We start from the raw sequence: 27,059 nt of genomic DNA on the forward strand, positions 1-27,059 counted from the left end.
GCGAACCCCTTTCAGGCTCATCTTGGCGAGCCCCTTAGGATCTCTGCCCCGCCCTTGATTAAAAGCCAGCAGACCCCCCCCCCCGCGCCCCCAGTCCCCGCAGCGCCCTCCCGTCGTCGGGGAGGCGCCGGTACTGAAATCCCAGGGCCACGAGCGAGTGAGAAGAAAGGCTTCCTCCGGGGCTCCACGTGCGCGGCGGGGCGCAGGCGGCCGTGAGGATCGCGCATCTTCCGCGCAGCAGGCGGCTCCTGGGCTGGCGCCCCCCCCCCGGAGGGCGCCCGAGAGTCTCCCCGGCGCCGCCTCCCTCGGGGCGCCTCGGCGGGCTCTCCGGGCGGCGCCTCCCCCGCCTCCTGGCGGCCGGGGCGGGGAAAGGCAGCGGAGGAGGAGGAGGCGGAGCCGGGCCTCCCTCGCCCCCGCTCTTCAAACACAAACAAGCGCCCCCGGGGAGCCCAGGCGCGCCTCCGCCAGCCAAACTGTTGCGCGGCGGCGGCAGCGGCGGCCCCGAGAGCAGCGCCCGCCCGGAGGAGCAGCCCCAGGAGCCGCAGCAGCAGCAGCCCGCCCGGAGGAGGCAGGCCGCCCGCCCGCCCGCCCGCCGGCCCTCGCGCCCCCGCGCCATGTCCCGCTCCAACCGGCAGCGCGAGTACAAGTGCGGCGACCTGGTCTTCGCCAAGATGAAGGGCTACCCGCACTGGCCCGCCCGGGTAAGGCGCCGGCGGGAGGGCCTCGGGCGGGAAAGAGGCCGCGTGGCCGGGCGGCGGCGGCGGCGGGAGAAGCAGCGGGTCCCTTCGGCCGGGCCGCGCGGGCTTGGGGGCGGGCGGAGCGCGGACACGTTTCCACGGGGAGGGAGAAAGAAGGCGGGGGGCTACGCTGGGGAGCCGCGAGGTCCCAAGGCGGGGCCGGGAGCCCAGCCCAGGCGGCAGGTTGCAGCACGAGGCGCAGGTGAGGCCTGCTCCAGCCAGCCAGCCGCCCTGCCTGCCTGCCTTCCTCCCTCCCGCGCGGCCCGCCCGCCTCACCTGCGCCCGCTTCCGGGAGGCCCTTTCTTTAGTAGTCTTTCATTCGGTAGAAATAGTTGCCTGCAATAGGAGCAATCTACTAATACTGAGGAGCTGAATTCTTTGGGATTGAAAAGCGCCCAGTTATTTGCTTAGAAGCCCAAGGGGCCGCAGCACTTGCTCAATCCTGGCTGCTGCCCGGTGCAGTCACCCTAAAACTCTGTTCCCCAAAGTTTGGTCTCCAGGTGTTTTGGGACGACAATTCCCATCATCCCTGACCACTCGTCCTGCTAGCTAGGGATGATGGGAGTTGGAGTCCCAAAGGACCTGGAGACCCAAGTATGGGAAACACTGACCTAAAAGGAGGAAGGGGTTGTTGGACTACAACTCCCATCACCTCTCACCATTTTCCATGGTGGCAGGCAGGGACTGATAGGAATTGGAGTCCAGCATTGTCTGGAGGGCACCATACTGGCTAGTCCAGACTCAGAACGCTGCTGGGTGGGCAGTACCCAACTAAGTCCAAACCCTCTGAAAATAACAGCCCCAAGTTAAGTCACAATCATTCATTTCAGTGAATTGAACTCTGAGTAGGACTAACACTGGATACAGTTTGACGGACCCCCTCTGGAGGCGGTGAGATCTTCTTCCTTGGAGGTTTCTGAGCAGAGCTTGGACAGCCATCTGTCAGGGATGCTTGAGCGGAGATTCCTCCATTGCAAGGGGTTGAACTACCTGACCCTTGGGGTCCCTTCCAACCAGACTGTGCTAGGATTCCAGCCCTTTCTGTTGAATCCCACTGATTTGTCATAGGCTAAGTTTACTACACGGGTGGCGCTGTGGTTTAAACCACTGAGCCTAGGGCTTGCCGACCAGAAGGTTGGAGGTTCGAATCCCCGCGGCGGGGTGAGCTCCCGTTGCTCGGTCCCTGCTCCTGCCAACCTAGCAGTTCAAAATCACGTCAAAGTGCAAGTAGATAAATAGGTACCACTCCAGCGGGAAGGTAAACGGCAGTTCCGCGCTGGCCACACGACCCGGAAAAACTGCCTGCGGACAAACGCCAGCTCCCTTGGCCTATAGAGCGAGATGAGCGCCGCAACCCCAGAGTCGTCCACGACTGGACCTAACAGTCAGGGGTCCCTTTACCTTTAAGTTTACTACATGGTGTGGTGTTTCTTTTCTTTTTATGGGTGTTCTTAGCCACCCTGGTCTGTGAATGAGGAAGGCTATCATGCAAGAGGTGGCACTGATGTGTCTGTCCCAGGAATGCGGTTTCTGAGGTCAGAGGCTTCCTCCCACCAGCAGCCAAAACAACTATCCCCCCCCCCCATTTACCCCAGATCTCCCTGTTTCAAAATTTCATCGTATATTGGTGCGGAGCTAGCTTCTACTCAGAGCTGCAGGGCCTTCTCTGGCATGGCCCCAAGGCTATGGAAATCTCCCTCGAGAGAGAGATCCACCGGGCCGCTTCTCTGCAGACGTCTCAAAAACAGATCATGGAGCATTTTGTTTCAGTTGACTTTCTTTGAATGACTTTCTTTGCTGGCCTTGCTCTTTGTTTCAACCCCGCGCCCCCTTTTTTGTGGAGTTGGATCATAGAGTGGTAGAGCTGGAAAACCTAGGGGTCATTGAACCCACCCCCACCCCAATCACAACTAAATAATTCCTGGCAGCACCTCTGCATAAAAACCTCCAAGGAAGGAGAATGCACCACCTTCCCATGGTGTTTTATGATGATTATTTCTAATAAAAATAATAATAGTTGTTAGTTGCTTTTTAAAGGAAATACTCTTGTTCCTTGTTGGATGCTGTGTTGCTGGGGGTGTCACTTTCCTCATGCAGACCTCCTGCGCCACCGCAGAGTTCCCCTGCGTGATTTTCGGAAAGGGGTCTGAGCTGCCCCATTGGCCTCTAAAGACCCCTTGGCTACCTTTGCTTGGGGCAGCTGGATTTGGGTGGGGTGTCACCCCATTTTGAATGAGGATACCTACGCAAGGGGGGTGAGTGTAGTGTTTGTTGGGTCAAGAGCAGCGTTAGAAACTGAGATATGAAATCTAGGAGCTAAATGGCACCTTAAACCTAGGTTACGGCTGCAACAATGGAATGTCTAGCCATGCTTTTTTTATAATGTGAATACAATGCTGCAAATGAACGAACTGCACCTGAAATCTTAGGTTCATTTTCCACATGGCCTAGTCCTCATCTGAAGACTGCAAAAAACGAAGCCATGCTTCCCCTGCCCACCTCCCCTAATATTCTTATGAGGGTCCCTTCTCCAATCCTCAGAGAGTGGCTGGAAGGGGGGAGGCAGCCCAAGGTCCTCCTTTCCTTCCAGCCATGGCAGTTGTAATCTGAAATCTTAGGCGCAGGACTGCACATGAGTGAGGTTCCCTGTCGCAGAAGGCACCTAGAACAACAGGAGTTTCCAGCGCTGGTCAAGAGTATTAGCCAAAAGCTAAACCTCTCAGTTTCCTCCATCTGTAATAGCGCAGAGTTATACCAGACTACCTTGCAGGGATGTTAAGAGGATTGTTGACATAATCTTTGGTTTTAGCCTGTTAAGCCCTTTTAAAAAGCTCTGTATAAGTACATGTGTGTCTTCTTTTTTTTTACTTGTTGTGTCTTCAGTTATTTAATTATTTTTGTTTCTTCCTGTAACCATGAGGGCTAGAAACTTGGGGTTTTTCTCAAAATGAAAAAAGGGAAATTCAGTAGTAGCTCATTTGATTAGAGCGTGGTGCTGATAATGCCAAGGTTTCAGGTTTCAACCCCGTATGGGATATCTGCATATTCCTGCACTGCGCAGCGGGGTGGACGAGACGATCCTCAGGCAGTGCTCAAAATTAACCAGGCGCATTTTGCTACTGGTGTGGATCCAATTGTGCCCATGTAGAGAATTACTCCATGTAGAGACTTACTCCATAGTAATTTCCATTTCCACCGTGTGCGTTCCTCCTTCTTGCACACTGGGACAAGTGAATTTTGTAAGAGGAAGCTACAATCAAGCAATGTAGCTGAGCTCATAGAATTGTAGCATTGGAAGGGATCCTGAGGGTCATTTAGCCCAACTCCCTGGCAAATAGATATTCCATTGCAGCAACCGCAACCTGGATTCAAGTTGCCATTTGTCGCCTAGCTTATATACCCAAGTTTCTAACCCTGTCATGTCTCTTCCAACGTCACAATTCTATGGGTCTGTTGCTGCGAGAGAAACACTTTTGTACTTACTTCTGAGTAAACCTGCCTAGAAAATGGCTCCATGGCCCTCGAATGACCATTGACATGATGAGCAGTGAAACCTGCATATATTTGCGTAAATATTTGTGTGGCTGAAGTTGGATACAGCCCATAAACGTAGTGTGTTTTGCCTGTCAATCTAGGATCCCCCTCCTTTTTCCAAGAGGCTATAGGGGGTGCCTTCCTTTAATCAATTCAATATTCCAGCTCCAGCAGCGTTGCCAAAATCTTGCCACCCCCCCCCCCACGTTTCCGAAACTTGTCTGCTGTTTGATGTTAATTACATTATGTCCTGGCCCAAACCCCACAGGGAGCCACTATCAGCCAGTGCCACACGCCCCGTCGTCAGGGATGATGGGAGCACGGTCCCTGGTGTGGACAGTACTGAACTAGATGCCCCAATGGCCGGACTCTGTTCCTCTTTAAACCAGACTTTTGTGGGAAACCATGAGGACTAGAATCTTCCTCTGGCAGAAGGGATACAGCTCAGCATTCACAATTCGCCAGGCACATTTTGCCCCTTGTGACCAAGTGAAGATGCCCAGTGCCAGGATGGCGCCTGACGCTCCCACCATCTGGGGATCCTTGGGCCTTGCCTGTTTTCACACACTAACAACACATCCTGTAGAATTCTGTCTGTTATATTTTATCTGCACAATTGGAACATATTTCAGAAACCAAAAAGTTGTTCTGACAAATCCGACTTTCCAGCCGTCTGGCCCCAAAATGGCAACTAGACATTCCATTTTGGCGTCTGTAAACCTGGTTTAAGGAGCCATTTGGCTCCTCGCTTATATATCTGAGTTTCTAGCATGGATGTGGTCGCAGCTCGATGCTTGGAGACCAGCTTTGCATGCCAAGAAGTCCAGGGAGGACTGGCAGAGGTCCGTGCTGGAAGCCCTGGTGAGCTGCTGCCAGTCAGTGCAAGCAGTACTGGGTTAGTCAGACCAGCAGCTTGTATAAGGCAGCTTCCTGTACAGGGAGTGGAAGAGTCCTTTCTAACCTAAAGCTTTATGATGGGGTGGCTGGCCTGGAGCTCTCTAGATGTTGCACGACGGGCTCCAACTCTCCCAGTCCCTCAGCATTGGGGCCAGTCCTGACTGGGTCCCACGGGAGTTGGAGTGCAGCATCATCTGGGGGGTGTCGGATAAAGGGCCAATTTAGGGGGGAGCATGAGAAGCTGCCTTGTGCTGACTCGGGCCATTCACCTGACTGACTGGCAGGTGTTCTTTGGGGTCTCTGACTGGCAGGCTTCCCCAGCCCTTCCTGGTGATGCCAGGAGTCGCAGCTGCAGGGCATATGCCCCAGCGCTGAGTTTCCCCCCAGGAACTTATTTTCATTGTCACAGGTATTTTAATTCCAGTAATCAGGGTGGGGTGTTTTACATCAGGGCTGTTTGCGATTTTAATTCAGCGATTCTCCATCCCCCAAAGGCATCACTTTTAAATCTCTGGATCAGATAAGCTTTCCAGTTTTCCACTCTAATATAGATGTTCTGGGGTGGAAGCATGCACATCAGCTGGGTGTCTTGCTTCCAACCCAAGTGAACCTTGAATGCTGCCCAGGAGCAGAATCTAGAACCTCTCCAGCCTCAGAGCCCACAAAGGTTTTGCACTGCAAAATTTAATGGACTCACAGGGTTGGAAGGGACCCAAGGGTCATCTAGTCCAACCCCATATGATCACAGACCTTGTATCTGCTTAGGGGAGACACTGAGGACACATTGGGTGGGAAACTGCAGGGGGTTGGACTAGATGACCCTCAGGGGCCCCTTCTGACTCTCCCGTTCTATGATTTTAAGCAAGATCACTTCCTGGAAGGCAAAGTGCAAAGAACTTTCCAGAAGTAAGGGCGGCTGGCAGGTCCTGGGCAGAGGAGTGTTTCTCCACGATAAGGAAAGTAGATGACCACGCTCTTCGTTTGGCATAAGCCGATATAAACGAATGGTAGAATAATAGACGGCCTCTTGTGTCATATTGATGATGCTGGACCTCAAGAGTCTCATCTTTGCTCCTGATTCACTCTCTTACAGAGGAAACGGGGCCTGCGTTGTGCTTGTAAGGCGGCCACGGATTCTGGCAACACTGACAAGCTCCTGTTCCTTTTATATGTTATACCGATTAAACATTACATAAAGATAAACAATATATGAGCTAGTCAGGGAACACAAGAGAGGTGGAATGAGCTATGACCTAAATGCGTTTCTGTCAGAGCTGCTACCAGGTCCCAGCTCACATAGGACCACGCCACACAGCGTCCACTTTAAAAGAGTCTTTATTGAGTTACAGGTTTCATTTCCGAACTGCAGCGTGCAGCTCTACACCTTCTGCCCTAGGTCGGCGAAGACCCATCTGAGTCCCCGCCTCTTGCACACCAGCTTAATACCCTAGCCTTGCTCCACCTCCTTCGCCTCTCCCTACGTCTCTGGGTCCTTCTGCCCCCCTGGGACTCCTCCCTTCTACTCTCCTCTGACGCTGACCCCCCTGATCCTTCCGCTTCCTTTCGGCGGGCTTTGGGACCTGGCTCACTCTCCGGGCTGCTTACTGCTCCAGCTTCCGCTGCATTTGAACTTGGCGCGCGCGCCCAACTCTCTACTTTCCTCTTGACCGTTGCCTCGCTCTCTGAGGAGGGCGTGACCACCCCTGACTCGTGCCCTCCCTCCTGCTGACGGCCTCCGGAACCCGATGCCTGGCTGCCTTCCTCCCTGCTGCTCTCAGTCTTGAGCGTGGGTCCCGACTTCCAGCTGCTGCTCTCTGAATCTCCTCTGTTCCCTTCCTCCTGGGGTGTCCCCCCGGATCCCCCCCTTGCTCTGCTCACTGGGGCTCCCTTTTGGGAGTCCTCTGACTCACTGCTTAGGCTTGGAGATCTCGGGTCGTCATCATCACTCATTCTCCCTTCGGCTTCCTCCCCCTCGCTCTCTGTTTCCACCCTTCTCTGCTTCTCTGCTTCTGAACCCCTGACATCCATCCCCCCCTCGAAGCCCCCCCTTCCCCCCTCCCCGCTGTCAGGTGTGGGTGCTGGGTGCTCCATCATCATGGGAGGGAATGCTGGATACAGGTCGCTCCCCGTGGGTGGCCGCCAACTGAAGACCTCCGAGTCTTCCCCCTCGCGGTCGTCGACGTTGACTTGTTGCTCTTCCATCTCTGTACCGCCGTGCTCGAACCCGAGGTCCTCCCCGAACACGTCCATGTCAGTCTCTGCGTCGGTCGCTCGACCTGGCATCTCCAGCCACTTCCTGCGCCATTGCTCCTCTGGTCGATCGTCCCACCAATACGAGTTGCCTGATGCCGAACCTGCCGGTGAACCTTCTGGGGAACGGGTGCTCCGTGCGGGTTCCCCTTCTGAGTCGAATCCATGGAACGTGCTGGAAGAAAGTGTGGGTGTGAACAACCAGTCGTCGAAGAAGCTCGCTGGCATGGGTTTGTGTGGGAAGAGGGCATGAAACTCGTCCTTGAGCAGGGGTTCCTCCAAAGCGTAGTCTGGTACCCAGGTATTGGCGCTGGCCCGGGTGCCCTCTCTGGCTAAGAGGTATTCGACTCCCTCTTCCCCCCATCTGGAGTCCAAAATCTCCGTGACCTCGTTGATGTGGTCCTGGTGCTTCACCTCCCGCGTCTCCGTCCGTTCCCGGAGCGGACTTGGCGCCGTCCCTGGCTCCTGGAACCTGTGAGGTGCCTTGTAGGGAGTGAGCACCGACCTGTGGAACACCGGATGCATTCTGGAACCCTCCGGCAGCGCCAGTCGGAAGGCTACCGGGTTGATCTGCGCTTCGACTTGGTACGGACCGATCTGCTTGTGCCCCAACTTCTTCTTGGCAAGTGACCTGGTCGGCACTGCGTGGGCTGCCAACCAGACCCAGTCTCCCACTTGGATCACTTCGCCAACCCGCCTGTGCTTGTCAGCTTGCACCTTGTAGGCGTGCTTAGCTAGCTCCAGCTGCCGTCTGAGTTGATCGTGGACCGCCTGCAGCTCTGACGCGAACGCGTCCGCCGTCTGTGGTTCTCCTTCCCCCACTCTCTCCAGTCCCGGGAAGGTTCTGGGATTCCTCCCATTGTTGGCAAAGAACGGCGTCACTCCTGTGGACACGTGCTTCGTGTTGTTGTAAGCGAACTCGGCTAGCGGCAGGTAATCCACCCACGTCGCAGGCTGTTGATTGGCATAGCATCTCAGGTACTGCTGCATGATGGCATTGACCCTCTCTGCTTGCCCGTTGGTCTGCGGGTGTCTTGCTGATGCCAGATTGACCTTGACATTTAGAAAACCCATCAGCTTCTGCCAGAAAGACGAGATGAACTGGCGTCCGCGGTCGGACAGGATAGACCGTGGCAGGCCATGCACTTTGAACACGTGATCTATGAACAGTTTGGCGGTTTGTTCCGCCGTGGCCACCTTCGCACACGGAATGAAATGTGCCATCTTGGTGAACAAGTCCACCACCACTAGCACAGCTGTCTTGCCTCTCGAGCTGGGTAAATCCGTCACAAAGTCCAGGGCCACCCTCTCCCACGGTTCAAACGGTGTTTGCAGCGGTTCTAACAGTCCCGCCGGTGGTCTGTGTACCGGCTTGGCCCTCTGGCAGGTGTCGCACCTCGCGACGTAGTCCGCGACCTCTCCTCTCAGCCTGGGCCACCAGAAGTCTCTCGCGACTAATTCCATCGTTTTCTCTGTGCCAAAGTGACCGGCCGTGGGTGCGTCGTGCAACTGTTGCAGTACCTTGGCGCGAAGGTCGTCTCCTGGTACATAGACAGCCCCTTTGCGTAGGAGCAAGCCGTCCCGCACCTGGAACTCGTCCGTGGTAGCCGTGCCTCTGAGCAGTTCCGCCATCTTGTCTTGCGCGAATGAGTCGTCCCGCAATGCACGTCGCACCGCATCCAGGTCTACTGTAGCTGAGGCACACGCCCACGCCGTCGGTGCGAAGATGTGCATGGCCGCCGCTGGCGTCACCTCTTCTAGGTATTGCGGTTTTCGGGACAGTGCATCCGCCATGATGTTGGTGTCGCCTGGGACGTACTCTATTCGGAAATTGAAGTCAGCAAAGAACTCCGCCCAACGTATCTGCCTCTGGTTCAGGAACTGAGCCGTGCGCCAGTGCTCCAGATTCTTGTGGTCCGTGCAGACCTGCACCGTGTGCTTGGCGCCGATTAGGAAGTGCCTCCACGCCTTGAAAGCTGCATGAATGGCCAGCAACTCCCTGTCCCAGATGGTGTAGTTCTGCTCCGACTTGCTGAGCTTTCTGGAGTAGAACGCTCCCGGCCGCCACACCCCCTGCGGGTCTCGCTGCAGCAGGACAGCTCCCACGGCTCTGTCTGACGCGTCTGTCTCTACCCTCAACGGTTTACTGGGGTCGATATGCAGCAGTTGCTTCTCCGATGCGAAGAGATGCTTGAGCGCTTGAAAGGACTGTTCCGCCTGCTCCGTCCAGATGAATTTCTTTCTTTTGGAGCTGAGCGTGTCCGTAATTGCTGCCGTCTGCATCGCGAACCCCTTGATAAACTTGCGATAGAAGTTGGCGAAGCCGACAAACCGCTGGACCTCCTTCCGGTTGCGCGGGCTCTTCCAATCCAATACCGCACGAACCTTGGTGCTGTCCATGGCTATCCCCTTGTCCGACAACTTGTATCCCAGGAAATCCACCTCCGTCGTGTCGAACTGGCACTTCTCCAGCTTGGCGTACAGTCTATGTTGTTGCAACCTGCTGAGCACCTCCCTCACGTCTCGGTCGTGAGCTTGCTGCGAGTCAGAGAAAATCAGGATGTCATCCAGGAAGCAGACGCATGTCTTGTAGAGGAGTCCCTCCAACACGTGATGCATAAAAGCTTGAAAACAGTGAGAGCCATTTTGTAATCCAAAGGGCATAACTCTGTATTCGTAGGTGCCCAGCGGTGTGAACATGGCCGTCTTCCACTCATCGCCCTCCCGCATGCGGATGAGATTGTACGCCCCTCGCAGGTCCAACTTGGTGAACACGCGTCCCTTGCGCACCGTCGCGAGGAGGTCGTCAATCCTGGGCATGGGGTAATCAGACGGTTTGGTCATCTGGTTCAAAAGGCGGTAGTCCACAACGAGTCTTTTTTGGGGCGTGTCTTTCTTTTTCACGAAGAAAACGGGACTGCCCCCCACTGCCTTGGACTCTCTGATGAAGCCACGCTCCAGATTATGCTCGATGAACTGTTTGAGTTCCTGCATTTCATCTTCAGACATGGAGTATAGCCGCCCCTTCGGCAGCGTCGCCCCCGGTAGGAGGTCAATCTTGCAGTCATATGGCCGGTGAGGGGGTAGCTTGTCCGCCTCCTTCTCGCAGAAGACCTCCAAAAAGCTCGCGTATTTGTGGGGGACCGCTTGCAACGTTCCCAACTGCAGTTGTGATTCCTCCTCCTCTCCCTCCCGTCGGGGCAGGATGCAGTGTTCTGCGCAATAAGAGGAGCCGAAGATCAGTTGTCTCTGGTACCAAGCCAGTGTCGGACTGTGCCTGTCCAGCCAACTCATGCCCAACACAATGGGCGTGTCCGACAGTTGGGTGACATTAAAACTGATGACTTCCCTGTGGTTGCCAAGGCGCATCACCATCGGTGGCGTCTGCTTCACCACCTGCCCCCCTAGCAACTCTCTGCCATCCACTGTGACGACTTGCAGGGGCAGAGTGGCAGGCAATAGCTGTATAGCGTGCTGCTCCACAAAGCTCTGCGCTATAAAGTCTGCGTTGCTTCCAGAATCCACAGAAAGCGGCACTTCGATAGTGACGCCGTCGGGTAGCTGGAGAGATGCTGTGAGCTGCACTACTGGTTTGGGTGGGAGGGGATCCGTGGGTTGCAATATCGCTGGGGACTGCTTCACAGATGCGTCTGGCTGGGCCCCAGTGCCTCCGTCTCCAGCCAGACATCGTCGTTTCCCTGCTGTGGTTCTCCTTGCTGCGTTGCTGCAGTCACCATTGCTGAGGCTGCAGTGTGCTTGTGGAGCCTCCGGGGACACTCCTTCGCCAAATGGCCTGGATCCTCGCAGATGTAACACTTCCTGTTCCCTCTAGGAGGCTTCGCTTTCACTGCTGCCGGTGCTAGGGCTCTGGCTGCTGACTGAGCCCTTGCACCTCCAACCTCCATCGGTTCCCCTCCCCCTCCTGGCGGAGGTGTGGATTGCGCACGCGCTGCTTCCCTCGGAACGAAAGAGAAACTTCTCGCTGCTTCGCGCCCTCCACGGCCTTCATCTCTGCACCATGGACGTTCTTCCAGCCTCACCCCCACAGTCAGCGCCCTTTGGACCACCTCCTGCGTGCTTCGGGGCCTCTCCCCCCTTGCAATTTCATCCTTAACCGCAGAACTTAGACCCTCCCAGAAGAGGTCTCTGACAGGGGGCGAATCCCGATCCCATTCTAAAGCACTGACCAGCGCAAAAAATCGGGCGTGATACTGCCGGACGCTCGCCCTCCCTTGTTTTAGTCCATGAATCTCCCGTCTGGCAAGATCCACATCGATAGTAGACAAAAAACACGCATCCATCGCTTTGATAAAGGCATCTGCATTCTGAAGCGCCGGATCTTTATCCCTCCACAAATTGCGCAGCCAGGCTTTGGCATCCCCATGCAAATGGGACAATATGAACCCCACCTTCTCTTCCTCATCTCTAAAGTCTTTTGCCAGCAGTTGCAGTGCGCACATTACGTCTGCTCTAAAATTAGGGTACTGTTGCAAAGTCCCATCGAAATGAGCCACAAGCCCTCCTGCTCTCCGTGCCAATCCCACGCCCTCCGGTCTGGGTCCCGGTTGCCCTTGCTTAACAAGCATTTCAAACCTGGCGTGTAGGTCTCTGTAGGCGGCTGTAGTCTCCTCCTCCCGTTTCTTGGAAGCCAATACCTCTGAGGACAACTGGGTCACTGCCTCTTGCAGCGCGGAGATCCTCTGTTCTTCCGTCATCTTGCTAACCTTTGTGAGCTTGCTTACAGACACCCCTCTTCCTCCCCTAGCGGCTTCTGCTCCCGCTGCGAGGTTTCAGGTTTCTGAAGCTTTGAGGAGATGGGTCTTACTGTCAGAGCTGCTACCAGGTCCCAGCTCACATAGGACCACGCCACACAGCGTCCACTTTAAAAGAGTCTTTATTGAGTTACAGGTTTCATTTCCGAACTGCAGCGTGCAGCTCTACACCTTCTGCCCTAGGTCGGCGAAGACCCATCTGAGTCCCCGCCTCTTGCACACCAGCTTAATACCCTAGCCTTGCTCCACCTCCTTCGCCTCTCCCTACGTCTCTGGGTCCTTCTGCCCCCCTGGGACTCCTCCCTTCTACTCTCCTCTGACGCTGACCCCCCTGATCCTTCCGCTTCCTTTCGGCGGGCTTTGGGACCTGGCTCACTCTCCGGGCTGCTTACTGCTCCAGCTTCCGCTGCATTTGAACTTGGCGCGCGCGCCCAACTCTCTACTTTCCTCTTGACCGTTGCCTCGCTCTCTGAGGAGGGCGTGACCACCCCTGACTCGTGCCCTCCCTCCTGCTGACGGCCTCCGGAACCCGATGCCTGGCTGCCTTCCTCCCTGCTGCTCTCAGTCTTGAGCGTGGGTCCCGACTTCCAGCTGCTGCTCTCTGAATCTCCTCTGTTCCCTTCCTCCTGGGGTGTCCCCCCGGATCCCCTCCTTGCTCTGCTCACTGGGGCTCCCTTTTGGGAGTCCTCTGACTCACTGCTTAGGCTTGGAGATCTCGGGTCGTCATCATCACTCATTCTCCCTTCGGCTTCCTCCCCCTCGCTCTCTGTTTCCACCCTTCTCTGCTTCTCTGCTTCTGAACCCCTGACAGTTTCTTTTGCATTCAGGTATTTCAAACCAGGTTGTTAAGGAGCATGGAGGCTGCAGTCCCACAGCCAAAGCCACTTACCTGGGGGTAAGCCCCACTGAATTAAAAGAGACTTCTTCTTTTAAGTAGACATGCAGAATAGGATTGTGCTAATGTAGCTCCACTTCTAAAATAATCTGGATTAAACTTCAGAAAAGCCTGGTTTGTGGGGTTTTTTAATGTACCATTCCATGGGGCTGCTGCAGCTGGCCATGAGGGTCCTGAGTCCGCCCCCAATCCTGGGGTGGCGCTTTCCCCCATCTTTCATTCCGTGGGGCCTGGGTTTCCCCACATCAGACACCCAGCTCCCTCTGCTGCCCCTGCAGGTGCAAACGTCCCGCTGCTCCAAAGGGAGCTGGGAGCCGCCCCACGTGTGGGGTGCCCTATGGCGGCGTCTGCCAGGCCTGTTAATTTGCCAGGGAACCTTCTGAGGGCCGTGGCTTGATTTGCTGCGAGGGGCCAGGCGCCCCCAGAGCGGTCGATGGGGAAATGGATTTCTCGGTTGCCATGGCAGGAATCGAGTGGTCCTGTGTGGGCGCCTTTGGAAGACTTCCCAGCCGCCAAGTGGAGGCCTGCTCAGGCCTCTCTTTGGAAGCAAGGGAGTTATGGGCACCTAGCAAAAACTTCCTCCTCCTCCCTTGGTGTGCAGCCATTTTTGCCTCTGCCTGCCCTTGCTGGAAACCCCGCTACCACGGGGCCTGGGAATGGCTGCCTTTTGTCACTGCCGCTCTTGCAAAACAAAACAGAAGCCGCCCGGCTCTCTTCTGCTGCCGCCTCTTTTCTTCTTCCTTCCTTGCTGTGGCGGGTGGGGGAGAAGGGGGGGGGAGGAGGCCTCTCCCAAGAGGGAGCCAGGAAAGCCTTGCGGTTTGGGGGGAGGGGGCTCTGTCCTCCACGCACAGATGGTCCCTGCTGGCTCTGCCAGAGGTGCTCCTGTTCCAGCCCATCCGAGGGTCCTCTGGGCCCCACCCCATGGAGGCCCGCAGAGCAGGACCCCCGGCCTGGCTGGCCTTCCATGCCCCACAGGGCCTGGTGGGTCTCCCTGGCCCCCACTTGGCGTGCGCTTCCTCCTGATGCAATTTTGTCTTCTATTTTCTGTGTGCTGGATGCATTTTGTTCAGTTCTAACACTTGGCCATCTTGCATTACCAGCCCAAACAATTGCAGTCTATTTAAAAACCCATCAGAAGTTTTAAATGAGCACAGAAGCTTGACCCAGCAGACCCGATTTAACCGTCTCCATTTAGGCAGCTCCGAAGTGTTCATTGTTTCGATGCTGAGTGAATCAACCTGTTTGGAGGGTTTCTTAGCAAAAGGATGCAATTTATAGAGCTGAGCTCCATGGGCGGATGAGCTAACATCGCATTCCTTATTGCAGCTATATTAGAGCTCTTCAGTTTACAATTTGCAGAGTTTCAAAAGTCAAAAGTGGGCAGGTCCCTGCCCTCAAATGGCTTACAGTCCAAAGCAGAAAATACAGAAGACCTAGAGAGATTGAGAGGAAAGAAAAATGGATGTTACTGCTATTATTTTACGGCTGTTAAAATACCCAAAGTTGGGTTAAGAAGGGAATAAACAAAGCAGTCAAAGTCAAGCAAGTTGAATAAGAAATGAAGCAGAACGTGACTAAACAACCTGGTGATATAAATGCGGCGATTGTTAAAGCATGTTGAAATGTTGTTGTTGTTTAGTCATGTCTGACTCTTTGTGACCCCCTGGACCAGAACACGCCAGGCACTTCTGTCTTCCACTGTCTCCCGCAGTTTGGTCAGACTTTGGTCATACTTTGGGTATTTTAACAGCCATGTTGAAATAAAAATGATTTATTCAGTGGAAGGAAGAAGTCTACCTGTGGGTCTGCACGGGGGGGGGGGGGCAGGATAGGAGCTGGTGCCACATCAGGGGCAGGATTCAACCATGCAGGGCAAGGAGGGGGCTGGCACTTTGCAAGGCTTTGGGCATCAGGGCAAAACCCATTTCTCATTGCCCAGGCATGGACCCCTTTACCCTTTTAATGATGTTTTGGGCCTGTTTCCTATTATAGGGTCACTTCTGGTGATACTTATTGCTCTCTGTTCTGATATCCGTTGATAAAGGGTAGTTTGTAAGTAGCTTGGTTATTAAAATAAATTACAGACTTGGGTGGGTTTGTTTGAGGGCAGGGGCAGTTCACTGAAGCTGAATGTTGGAAGATGCAGGACTGCTGCAGTGAGAGTTAAACTGTGGAACTCCCTCCCACTGGAGGTGGAGATGGCCACCAGCCCGGGTGGCTTTAATAGAGAGTGGGTCAAAGTTATGCCGGAGGGGGGAGAGGGCCATGGAGGGCTCCTAGCCAGGAAGGCTGTGCTCTGCCCCCACAGCGGGAAGCAGCAATGCTGTGAATGCCAGTGGCTGGAAGAGGCAGGAAGGGAGGGGCCAGGACTTAGGTCTGCTGGGGGGTTTTCTGAAAGAGGCATCTGGTTGGCCACTGAGAACTGGATGCTGGAGTAAATGGGCCCCCTTGGGCCTGATCTAGCAAACGGGCTCTTCCTAGGTTCCTGTGAGATGGTGGGAAACAAATAGGGCTTGTTTCCCCCTCTTGTGGCTCTCTTGGAAAGGTGGCTAGCGGGTTCTGGGACTCTCGGCTCCCAGCTGGAGCAGCAGGCGGAACCCGTCCCTCTGTTCCAGGCTGCTTTGGAACCCTGCTCCTTCTGCAAAGAGCAAAAGGAAAGCCACTCTCTCTCCCTTTGCACAGGCTCTGCGCTTGCGGAGTGACAGGGGCCAGATGACCCCTGGAGGTCCCTTCCAACTCTGCGATTTGGGCTGATCCAGGGTCCAGTCTGGTTGCATTTGGGATCAACCCAGGAGTGGGGAAAGGGGCTTCTCTGGCCCCCAATTTGCCCACCCCCCCCATTCCACACCCCCACACTGAGCATCTTGGAGGCCCCTGCCTGCTGGCCTCCCTGTCGCAATCAGGCTCTGCCCCCCCCCCCCAGCCAGGGAAACCTGTTTTCTAGCCGGCCTTTCCTGTTGGCCCAGATGGTCTCCTCCATCACCCGCCACCCACCAGTGCTCCTTAGGGTGCCCTCCCCACCCCACCCCTTTCCAGATAATGCTGATCAGGCTCCCAAAAAACCTTGGGTGGAAAAGAGTGCTTGGGAGGGGGACCCCCCCCCATCTGCCCCTGTCTGGCTGCCCCACAGGTGGAGAGGCATGGGGCTGGCAGGGCAAAGCCAGGCCTGGGGGGCAGAGCTGGACTTGTGGGCCTCCTTCCTGCTGCCTCCGGGCTGAGTGTGTCTCTGGCCCAGCCTCCTGGCGGAGGTGCCTGCCTGTGCGTGCTTGCATGCGTGTGTTAATGTGGGGCCAGTGCCAGGGGGGCAGAGGGCAGAGGCCTGCTCTGCTCTGCTCTGCTCTGGCCCTCTGCCCTCTGGCTAGGCTCCCCTCCCTCCCCTGTCAGGCCAAAGAGAAAGGCCTTCACACAGAGAGTTAAACTTTGGAACTCCCTCCCACCGGAGGCAGGGGTGGCCCCCAACGTGGGTGGTTTCATAAGAGGATTGGACAAATTCCCGGAGGAGGAGGAGAGGGCTATGGAAGGCTAGTCCTGCTTGCCAGCCGCTGTGAGAAGAGGAGCCAGGCTCTTCTTTGTTCTTATGAAACCTCCAGGTCAAGAGGCAGTCTACCACAGTCCCTACGTTTTTAGATTATATTGAGTTGATGTGAGAACCGGAGGCTGGGCTAGACGCCCCCCCCCCCCCGGCCAGATCCAGCAGCCAGGTTCTTCTTAGGTTTATATGGAGCCTCCAGGTCCAGAGACCGTCTACCTGGATTCGGGAGGCTGGGTGGACGGGCCCCTTGGGTGGCTCCCCGGGGCTCTTGTGGGAAAGGCCTCCTGCCTGGGCGAGGTCCCTCTTTGCACCCAGTTGCAGATTCCAGCCAACCTTTGCACCTGCCTCCTTGCTCTCTGGGTGGGTGAGGCTTCCCAGAGCGCCTTGGCAGGGGCTGGGGCTGTGGGTGCCCAGGCCCTGCTGGGGGTCTCCTTCAGCCCTCCATGGCTGCTCTTGAGGCCCCAGGAGCCCCTTTGCTCAGCTGTGCCTTCCCCCATCTCCATTGGGAGGTTGAACCCGGGACCCTTCCCAGGCCAGACCGTCTGCTCCCCCACTGATCTGTCCCAATCCTCACGGTTCCAAACATCGGGAGCTGTCTCCGGGTCTGTCTCTCTCAGTATTGTTGGCACTGGCCGGCAGCAGCTGCTCACTGGAGGGATTTGGGTTGGTGGAGGCATTCCCAGCCCTACCCTGCGGAGAGGGGACCTGCCAAGCAGCTGCTCTGCGGCAGAGGGAGGCATTGCTGACCCTCCATGGGGGTGGCTGTTGCTCCTCTCCCTCTCCTCCCACCCCACTGATAATGGCTGGAGGGTGAATGGGACAGGCCCCCTTGGCCAGGTCCCCAGGTGGGACAAAGGGCGCTCTCTGGGGTCACCCCCCATGGTGCGTGTGGCCCCCTCCCTCCCTCTGAGGAAACCCAAGTGAGGCTGCGAAGCAGGAAGGGGCCTCCTGGCGGTGACTCAGCAAGGGGGGGGCAGAGGCCACTCCTCCTCCTCCTCCTCCCCCCTCCGCTGTGAGTCAGGAGGGCGGCGGGCAGGGCAGGGCCAGAGGGAGAGGCTGCCGGATCAGGCCCGAGGCCCCTCTGCTCCAGCCGCCTCTTCTCCCAATGGCCAAGCCCCCCTCCAGATAGACTGCCTCTGGATTTGGAAGCTCCATAGGAGCAGAAGGGGAGCCTGGCTGCTGGATCAGGCCAAAGGGGCCTCACAGGGCCGACCAGAGGCTCCCAAGGAAAGCGTCCCCCTCCCTGCCAGAGCCTGTGAATTCTTCCCGTCCTCTTTTCAAGCCACCCAGGTTGGCAGCCCTCACTGCTGCCTCTGGCAGGAGACATTGGCCTACTCTGATGGAGCCTCCAGGCCCAGAGGCAGTCTGTCAAGACCCCTAGGTTCTATGGGGCATTTGGCCAGAGGGAGAGATGGGTTCTGAGCGTGGGGGCTGCAGCCCGCCCTTTGGAGGCGCTGGGCCTCTTCCTCTTCCTCCTCTGGCAGCCCACCTGCCTCCTTCCCTCTGAGCCTCCTTTGTTCCCCTTTGCGGTTGGGGGTGTTGGGTTTCCCTCCACACCTTCCTCCTCCCCCAGGAGAAGCAGCACCTGCCTCTTCCTTAGGGGACCTGGGAGCAGGATTAAGCCTTTTGTCTCTCTCCAACCTTCTTTCTTTTTAGCAATCACCAGATTTGGGAGGGGGGCTGTTGTCTGGGGCAGGAAGGGGCCCACATGGAGGGGAGGGGCATTTCTCAAGCCAGGCTGCCAGCAAACAGCTTCTGGACAGAATCATAAAATAACTGTCGAGTTGGGAGGGACCCCGAAGGGTCATCTAGTCCAACCCCCTGCAATGCAGGGATGGCAGCTGAAGCATCCAGGGCAGGTGCCGGGGGGGGGGGCAGACGGGGGCCACAGATCGTGCACAAAGTGCTTTGCTGGCCTTTGGGGAGCTGCCCATTCACCCCTGCTAGAGTCAAGGTTTGCTTTTCAGCCTCATGACCTCCCCCCCCCCTTGAAGAAGACTCCTGCCTGCCCTTCTTCCGATGGGGGTCGGCCAAATGCCCTTGTGAGGCCTCAGGCAGCCAGGGGAGTAGCCAGGGGGAAGGGCCGTCCTAGGGGCCCATGGAGCCCAAAGAACCAAGGAGTCAGGATAGACTGCCTCTGGACCTGGAGGTTCCCAAAGAACATCAGAATCTTCTGGATCAGACCAGTGGCCCACCGAGTCCAGCCTCCTCTTCTCCTGTGCAGAAGCCAGTCATTCACTTGGGATACTGAGGACTAGAATATTGCTTTGTCTTTAGGGTGGGAGCCTGCAGGGCAGCTGCTGTGCTTGCAGAAGTCCCTGGCTGTTGGCCAAGCCAGCTGGGGGTGATGGGGGCCAGGGGTTTGGGGTTTTGGTTTGAGGTGGCAACAGGAGCCCCTGGGGGCCAGCTGTGGAGATCAGAGCGGCCCCAGGCCAGCAGGTGGCTTTGCAGTGCCAAAGTCCCATGGGAGGGAGGGAGCTGGGTGGCCTTTGTTAGGCAGAGAAGAAAATCCAGCAGGAATTTGGAAGTGCTCCTCCTCTCCTCCCATCTGCAGGGGCCGGTGGCCGCCTGGCCATTGTTCCTCCCTGCCCCCCCCAATCCCTGCTGCTGCCCCCCCCCAGCTGCAGAATCTGCTGAGCTAAATTGGCGCTGCAGTCTAGACAGGAGCTTACCATTGGTCAGAAGGGGGCAGGGAGCCCTTGCAATCCTGGCCCTGTGCCGAAATAAGAGTGGCTGCCTGCCAGATCAGTGCCCCCCCCCAATGTGTGTTCCCTAGCACCCAGGAGGCTGGCCCTCCCCACCGGCCCCCCTCCCCAAAGCAACCTGTAAGACGGGGCCTTTTAAACACAACCCAACTGCTGGGCTTTTCGTTTCAACATTCAATGTTCATTTGTCCACCATCTTCCTCTATTGCCACACCTGAGGCGGTTTGCAATCCAAAGAAACAACAGCATATGCAATAAAAGTTACATATAATGATCCAATCCCATGTCAAAAGTCATAATATAAAAAATATGACTTTGAGCAACTTAAAATATAAACAGTTGAGTTTCCGGCCTTGCAGGGGTTAGACCAGATGACTGCGGGGTCCCTTCCAGCTCTGCAATTCTGTGGTTCTTTGAACTTGTATCAAATAATGTCCAATAATCCATTTGAAACATAGCAATACACAATAAGATTAACTCAAAAAGATCAGTGATTAATAATAGAGAAGAAGAGTTGGAACAAATCATTGATAAACTATAGCTGATAAAAAATAACAGCAAGTTGGAAGACATTAAAAAATGCAAAAGGATCACACTGAGCAACAAATTCACATAACTTGTTTTTTAAAATCCCAAAAATATATTTATTCCCCCCCTCTGCCCCGGATCAGACCTGGGGGGTGGAGAATGTCCTGGTGCCCCCCGTGGCCAGTCAGCTTAACTCAGAGCCCTCATGCGGGGTGCAATGCCCCTCCCCACCTGCTTGCCGCTTTCCTTTCTCTTTCCAGTGCTCCTCTGCGATAGACTAGCCCTGAGCCCAGAGGCTCCGCTGGGGTCTCTAGCCTCTCTCCTCTGTGGCTTTGCCCGCTGTCAGAGCTGCTACCAGGTCCCAGCTCACATAGGACCACGCCACACAGCGTCCACTTTAAAAGAGTCTTTATTGAGTTACAGGTTTCATTTCCGAACTGCAGCGTGCAGCTCTACACCTTCTGCCCTAGGTCGGCGAAGACCCATCTGAGTCCCCGCCTCTTGCACACCAGCTTAATACCCTAGCCTTGCTCCACCTCCTTCGCCTCTCCCTACGTCTCTGGGTCCTTCTGCCCCCCTGGGACTCCTCCCTTCTACTCTCCTCTGACGCTGACCCCCCTGATCCTTCCGCTTCCTTTCGGCGGGCTTTGGGACCTGGCTCACTCTCCGGGCTGCTTACTGCTCCAGCTTCCGCTGCATTTGAACTTGGCGCGCGCGCCCAACTCTCTACTTTCCTCTTGACCGTTGCCTCGCTCTCTGAGGAGGGCGTGACCACCCCTGACTCGTGCCCTCCCTCCTGCTGACGGCCTCCGGAACCCGATGCCTGGCTGCCTTCCTCCCTGCTGCTCTCAGTCTTGAGCGTGGGTCCCGACTTCCAGCTGCTGCTCTCTGAATCTCCTCTGTTCCCTTCCTCCTGGGGTGTCCCCCCGGATCCCCCCCTTGCTCTGCTCACTGGGGCTCCCTTTTGGGAGTCCTCTGACTCACTGCTTAGGCTTGGAGATCTCGGTTCGTCATCATCACTCATTCTCCCTTCGGCTTCCTCCCCCTCGCTCTCTGTTTCCACCCTTCTCTGCGTCTCTGCTTCTGAACCCCTGACACCCGCGTTTAGAGCTGCCTCCCAGTTGGGAGATCATCCCACCTTCTGTACACCAGGCAGCTGTCCTCTCCAAATCTCCCCCCCCCCGATACAGTTGGGCTCTGACTCCCCTCCACCTTCACCTGCGAGGTCTAGAGTCTGGACCAGGGGTCTGCAACCTGCGGCTCCGGAGCCGCATGTGGCTCTTTTACATCTTTGCTGCGGCTCTGGGGCGGATACTAGCGAGGAGAGGAGGCGCATTGTGCGCCCCGACACTCCTCACTGTGGCGGGCGCTGTACTGGCTGTGACGTCGCATGGGGGCGGTGCGTGCGTTAGTCACGCACCGTCCCGACGTCACCTTCCCACCCGCTGTCAGATCGTGGCTCCAGAGATATATTTGTTTTAAATGTCGCAATGGTTTTGCGGCTCCCAGTTGTTGTTTTTTCTTCTGAAACGGGTCCAAGTGGCTCTTTTTGTCTTAAAGGTTGCAGACCCCTGGTCTGGACTTAATGCGCCTCCATCTTTTTGATGATACCAGCAGAGGTATATGGCCAAAAGCATTGGCCTTGTCTGTGATCTCAGCAGCTCAAATAGTCATTGCAACCTTAGTCCCAAAATCTGACACTGGGCACTTAGCTCCATTGCGGAGCTATTGTGGAGAAAATTAGGAGGTACTTTGAGACTTCAGTGCAGACTAGAACCTGCAGAACCTTTTTGTGTGATTTTGTTACATATAAAGTGGAAGCCTTGTTTTCAAGGCAGCCCTCCTGACCTCCGATTCCATGATTCTGTGACTCCAAAAAACTTCTTATTCCTTTTCCTCTCTGCCCAGATCGATGAGATGCCAGAGTCCGCTGTGAAATCAGCTTCCAACAAGTACCAGGTCTTTTTCTTCGGGACCCATGAAACGTGAGTAGAAGGAAGCAGCCGGTTTCTCCTTTGCGAGGGGGATTCGCTTCTGCGTCTGTGGATCTCAGACTTCGGAGCTGCTGCTTCCTGTGTGATTTGGGGCTGGGGTCCAGCATGGGGGTGTCAGGGGAGAATGGCTGCGTACGATTGCCACTGGGAAATTCTGAATATTGAGCCAGCGTGCTAATACCGGATAATCATAATTTTTTTAAGTTTATTTTTTTTAAGGCATTCCACCACCCCCTGGCCAGGACTGTGAGACAAAATGTTGAAAGCCTCTCAGAATTGTAGAGTTGGAAGGGACTCCAAGGGGCCACGGGTTCAAGTTCTCCTCTCTGGAGCAGCAGAAAACAGTCTGGCTTCATGGGATGGCCCTTCAGATATTAGCTGGCCATCATGTTGCTTCTTGTCCTCCTCTTTTCCAGTCTGAACAGACCTAACCTTCTCATCATAGAAACAACTGGTTTAAAATTCCTGTGTTTTGAGTTTTCCTCCTCCCTCCCTATCCCATTTCCCTTGTGTGTCATGTCCTTTTCTTTTACTGTAAGCCTGTGCAGGCAGGGACTGCCTTGTTCTGCTCTGGGAGTATTTTTTGGGCTGAGGAGCAGGCCATACAGATGCGCCAAAGAAACACATAAATAAAAAAACTTCAAGCGAGGCCTACCACGCGTATAGGCTTCTCCAGCGGGGCTTTCAGGGGCCGGTCTGGGCCAGCCCACGGCCCTTGTTTGTGTGTGTGACTCGTGGCTCCTCTCTCTCCACCCAGGGCGTTTCTGGGACCGAAAGACCTCTTCCCGTATGAAGAGTGCAAGGGGAAATTTGGGAAGGCCAACAAGCGGAAAGGCTTCAGCGAAGGCCTCTGGGAGATAGAGAACAACCCCACCGTCAAGGCATCCGGGTACCAGGTGCGCACTGGGGAGGATCACCTCCTCCGCCCTAGAGAGCCGCAATTCCCAGGGGCCCAAACACGCTACAGTTCCCGGGATTCCTGTGTGCCTTAAGTGTGGGGCCAGCCAGGGCTGCTGCTCCTTCTGTGGGGCTGGCTTCCCGGCCTCCGGGGCCCCAGAGATGGGAGGCCGCGTTCCGTGGCTCCAGTCCCAGTGGGGAAACCGAGGCTGAGTGTGTGCTTTCTGCCGCTTCCTCCGCAGCCAACCCAGAAGAAGGGCCCCACGGAGGACGCGGGGGCCGAGCGGGAGCCGGAAGCAGGGCAGAAGAAGGAGACCCCCGAAGGGAGCAGCGACGAGGAGGGGAACCTGGTGATTGACGAGCAGTCGAAGGAGAAGAACGAGAAGGCCGGGAGCAAGAGGAAAGCGGAGGGGCCCCTCCTGGAGGTAGGCGGGGGGGGGGACTACCACGCGTGGCCCACCCCACAGCCAGCCCTCTCGCAGCGGCCGGCTGGGGTGCAAAGGGTTGAAAGCGAGGGCAGGAAAAGGGTCTGTGGCGGCTCCTCCCGTGGGGCTCCCTTTCTCCTTCTCCCGGGATACTAGAGGGGTTCATTGATCAATCGATTGTGTTCCTGTCCTGCCCTCTCCTCCAAGGAGCTAAAAGTGGGGTACACGGTTCTCCCCCCTCCCCATTTCATCCCCACAACAGCCCTGAAAGGTAGGTTAGGCCAAGAGCCAGCGACTGGCCCTCACGGTCACACCCAGTGAACTTCCTGGCCCCCTGCGGCCATTTGAGCACCAAAAGCAGGTGGCTCCTTCCGGTGAGGAGAGGCCCCCCTCTGGGCTGGAGGCCCCTTGCAGATCTCTTGGGGATCTGCTCCTCCTGCGCTCCCACACGTGAGCTGGTGCCAGAAGCTGCTTTCATCCCAGCTCAGGCCGAGCGTCGATCCAGGTCAGTGTTTCCTGCTCTGACTGGCAGCAGCAACAGGGGCTCTTTGGGGCTCCAGGCACAAGACTCACTCCCGGCCCTGTCTGGAGATGCCTCTGGTGTGGGGTGGTGAGCCGGGGGTCTTACTCATGCGAGGCCCGTCTGCCCCCATCTGCAGTCTTTTCCCAGGGACGGATCCTGGGTGCTGTGTCTGGGGGGCCCCTGAGGTCCCCACATCTCTTTATAAAAGTACTGCTATGCTGCTAAATCACAAGACGTACCAAAGCGTTAAAATATTTTTGTGAAAGCATTTAAAATATTAACAGCAATTTCAGAGTAAAACAGGTTAAAAGCCAGGATTGACAAAAAGTTGTGGGGTTTGCACTCTTTTAATTGCCTGCATAGGAATAGAAACATTTTTGGCAGGCGTTGAGAAGTTGGCACAGAAGGCGACTGCTGCGTCTCAAGTGGCAGGGAGGTCCACAGGCCGATGACATTCAAGGCTGGGTTTTTCGTCATGTTGTTCTGTGCTGCTGCTTTGTCATCTCCTGCATTTTATTTTATTTTATTGTGCCCAGCTTTTGCCCCCCCCCCGAATATTAATAAGGGTTCCTAGTTGGAAGGGGATCCCCAAGGCTGAGCTAACCCCCTGCAAGGCAGGAGTCGCAACTCGAGGATCCCCAACAAACGGCTGCCCAACTTCTGCTGAAGAACCTCCAATGAGCCATGAAGCCCGTGGTGTCGGAAGGGACCCCCCCAGGCCATCTAGCCCAACCCCAGCACCACACAAGTGCTGGGGGGAGACAGGCTGGACCTCCCTGACCCCCTCTGTCGGCCTTGCAGGACTCCTCCCCCAAGCGCGCCAAGGAGAGCGAGGACCAGGAGGGCGCTGGGGGGGAGAAGCCCAAGGGCTGTGAGGGAGACGCCCCCAAGGAGAGCGAGAAGCCCAAGAAGCCGCAGCCCAGCAGCCTCCTCCCTCCCGGTGGCGGGGAGAAGGAGGAGAACAGCAGCCGAGCCCCTGACGCGCCGGCCGGAGGCGAGGGGAAGGAAGAGGAGGACGAGGAGGAAGAGGACGAGGAGGAAGAGGACGACGACGAGGAGGAGGAGGCCAGCAGAGACCACAAGGAGAGGTGAGGGCTCCCTGACCCGGGGTCAGGAGAAGGAAGGGTCCTGGAGGGGGGAGGGACCCCCGGGGGTCATCCAGGCCAGCCCACTGCAATGCTCCCCCTCTGCTCTCTCGCAGCCTGTAGCCGGCCGACCCGACCTGCTCTTCTCCTCCTTCTCCGGACCCGATCCCGGCCTGCTGGCGGTTTCCCTGGGTGCTCAGAACCAGACTCCGACCCGCTGCCTGCGCCCCTCGTGGGGAGGGGGGTCAGGAGCCACATTTCTGCGGAAGGAAGCGGAAGGAAATGGCTCTGCCCAGCCGCCTCCCTCTGCCCCCCCCCCTCCATCTCTCTCTCTCTCTCTCTCTCCCTCCTCTCCTGGCCTCGCCATTTTGCGGGTCCCGCGCTTTGAGTTAGTCCTTTCTAGGGGGTTGGGAAGCGCTGGTCAGCCACTTTGAAATAAAAGCAGTTGAATGCCTTTTTAAAAAAACAACCCTGGTTTTGGATTTGCTTCCAGGTGCTCTGGGGTGAAATTGGGAGGGGGGCTGGTCCTTTGCGCCTTCTCAAAACGGGGGAGAGGGGGGAATAAAGGGCATTGGGTGTGCAAGGCCTCACCCTCAACCCCATGGAATGAGCCTCCGAGGCCACCATCGGCATCCCCCTCCCCAGGTTGCCTCAACGCAGGTGGCTGACGTCTGCTGGGCAGGGGAGACACGGGGATGGCTTGCCAACGTCCACCAGAGCACACACACACACACACACCCCACTGGCCCAAAGGGGCGCCTGGGAGACTCTGGGCAAGCACAGCAATTTCTGGCTGGCCTTTTTTCCTTTCAAATAACTCGTTTGGTGGTGCTTTGCCCCCCTGCAAGGGGAAGGAAGGTGGGGAAGATTCAGCCAAGGGCCCCCAAAGGATCAAGGGGGGGGGAGGGACTTCCAGGAGGAAAGGCTGCACCCTTCGGGGCTTTTAGTTACAGTGGTGTCCAAACTTTTTTCAAAGAGGGCCAGATTTGGTGAAGTGAAGGGCTGTGAGGGCCTAACAAAGGGACAACCATAGTTGTTGGTTTTTTTAAGGATTTTACCCCAGGAAATAAACTGCCACAGGAGCCGGATTAGGCCCTCACAACGGACTTTGGACATGCCTGGTTTAGAGAAGGGGCAACATGATAGAAGTTTTATAAAATTGCCCATGGCACTGAGAAAAGATGGATGTTGGGAGACAGGACAGGTGAAAGTCCTGCCTAGTTCAAACTTTGGACCTCCTTCCCACCGAAGGCTCCGATTGCTGCCAGCCTGAATAGTTTTAAAAGAGGATTGGGCAGATTCATGGAGGAGGAGAGGGAGGTCGATGGCTCCTGGCAAAGATGGCTGGGCTCTTCTCTCCACACTCCGGGGCAGCCCTGCTTCTGAATGCCAGTTGCTGGAAGCCACAGGAGGGGAGAATTGCTCTTGGGCTTTGATCCTTCTTGTGGGTTCCCCCGAATAGGCTTGGCCCCTGTGAAAACAGGATGCTGGTCTAGATGGGTCCCTTTTGGCCTGATCCAGCAACCAGGCCCGCCTTGAGTTTGGAAGTCACCCAAAGGGGGAAGACAATTGAAGCAGAAGCCGTTGTGCGTGTCCTCCTGGTCTCTTCAGTCACTGATAACTGAGCCAAGCTGAGTGGCACATGACGGGGGGGGGGGGAAACCTGTCTCAGATTCCACCCCCAACAGACATTTTTTAATCCAGAAGGACCCCCAGGAACAATCCTGCAAAGCACTATTTCCGGTTCTGCTTCCTGTACCTCAAAGGCATCTTGTAGAGCCGGGAGGCGTTCAGCAAAGGGCAGCCCAAAAGTTTGTGGGGATGGAGAGAGGTTTTTCTGCCTTTCAATCATAGACTCCTCCAGCGGTAGAGTCGGAAGGAACCCTGAGGGTCATCTAGTCCAACCCCCTGCAATGCAGGAAACGCGCAGCTGTCCCCTGATGCTAGACTGCAGTGGGGTCATCCAAGGAATCTGAACGTTTGAGGACTGGACAGGTGAAGGAACGTCATTCAAACACATTAAACTGTACAATGCTCTGCAAGAGATTGCAGTGGCCCCCAGTTTGGAGGACTTTAAAGGGTTTAGATGAATTCATGGAGGTGCACAAGGCCCTCGGGGGCTGCTGCCCCCCCCTTAGCTATGTGCTGCTGTGTCCAGTACAGGAGGCAGTAAATTCCCCCCAACACAAGCTGCTGGGACCCATTGTAAGTGGGGCAGCCCTGCTTGTGGGCTTCCCATAAGAGGCATCTACAAAGACAAGGCTGGACTAGATGGGCACTGAAAT

General features: G+C 56.2%; 1 protein-coding gene and 1 long non-coding RNA gene across 2 annotated transcripts; one reads left to right on the forward strand and one right to left on the reverse strand.

Annotated features, from left to right (window-relative positions):
* The first annotated feature begins 563 nt into the window (after window positions 1-563).
* HDGF (heparin binding growth factor) lies at window positions 564-25,243 on the forward strand. The gene is made up of 6 exons (XM_082202553.1): window positions 564-701; window positions 21,759-21,835; window positions 22,602-22,740; window positions 22,984-23,166; window positions 24,491-24,777; window positions 24,891-25,243. The coding sequence occupies exons 1-6, from the start codon at window positions 615-617 to the stop codon at window positions 24,895-24,897; spliced, it is 780 nt and encodes a 259-aa protein (XP_082058679.1). The 5' UTR covers window positions 564-614; the 3' UTR covers window positions 24,898-25,243.
* Window positions 18,614-21,752, reverse strand: LOC309520755. The gene is made up of 3 exons (XR_014214379.1): window positions 21,420-21,752; window positions 20,949-21,077; window positions 18,614-20,189 (listed from the first exon to the last, which is right to left on the reverse strand). It is a non-coding gene; the product is annotated as an uncharacterized lncRNA (long non-coding RNA).
* Window positions 25,244-27,059: the final 1,816 nt, after the last annotated feature.

The sequence above is a fragment of the Podarcis vaucheri genome (assembly GCF_965113315.1).
Source record: "Podarcis vaucheri genome assembly, chromosome: 16".
Classification (NCBI taxonomy): Eukaryota; Metazoa; Chordata; class Lepidosauria; order Squamata; family Lacertidae; genus Podarcis; species Podarcis vaucheri.

Coding starts and splice junctions, on each gene's coding strand:
- HDGF (XM_082202553.1), top strand. CDS start 615: ATGTCCCGCTCCAACCGGCAGCGCGAGTACAAGTGCGGCGACCTGGTC. Junction 21,836..22,601: donor TTCTTCGGGACCCATGAAAC/GTGAGTAGAAGG, acceptor CTCTCCACCCAG/GGCGTTTCTGGGACCGAAAG. Junction 23,167..24,490: donor CGGAGGGGCCCCTCCTGGAG/GTAGGCGGGGGG, acceptor TCGGCCTTGCAG/GACTCCTCCCCCAAGCGCGC.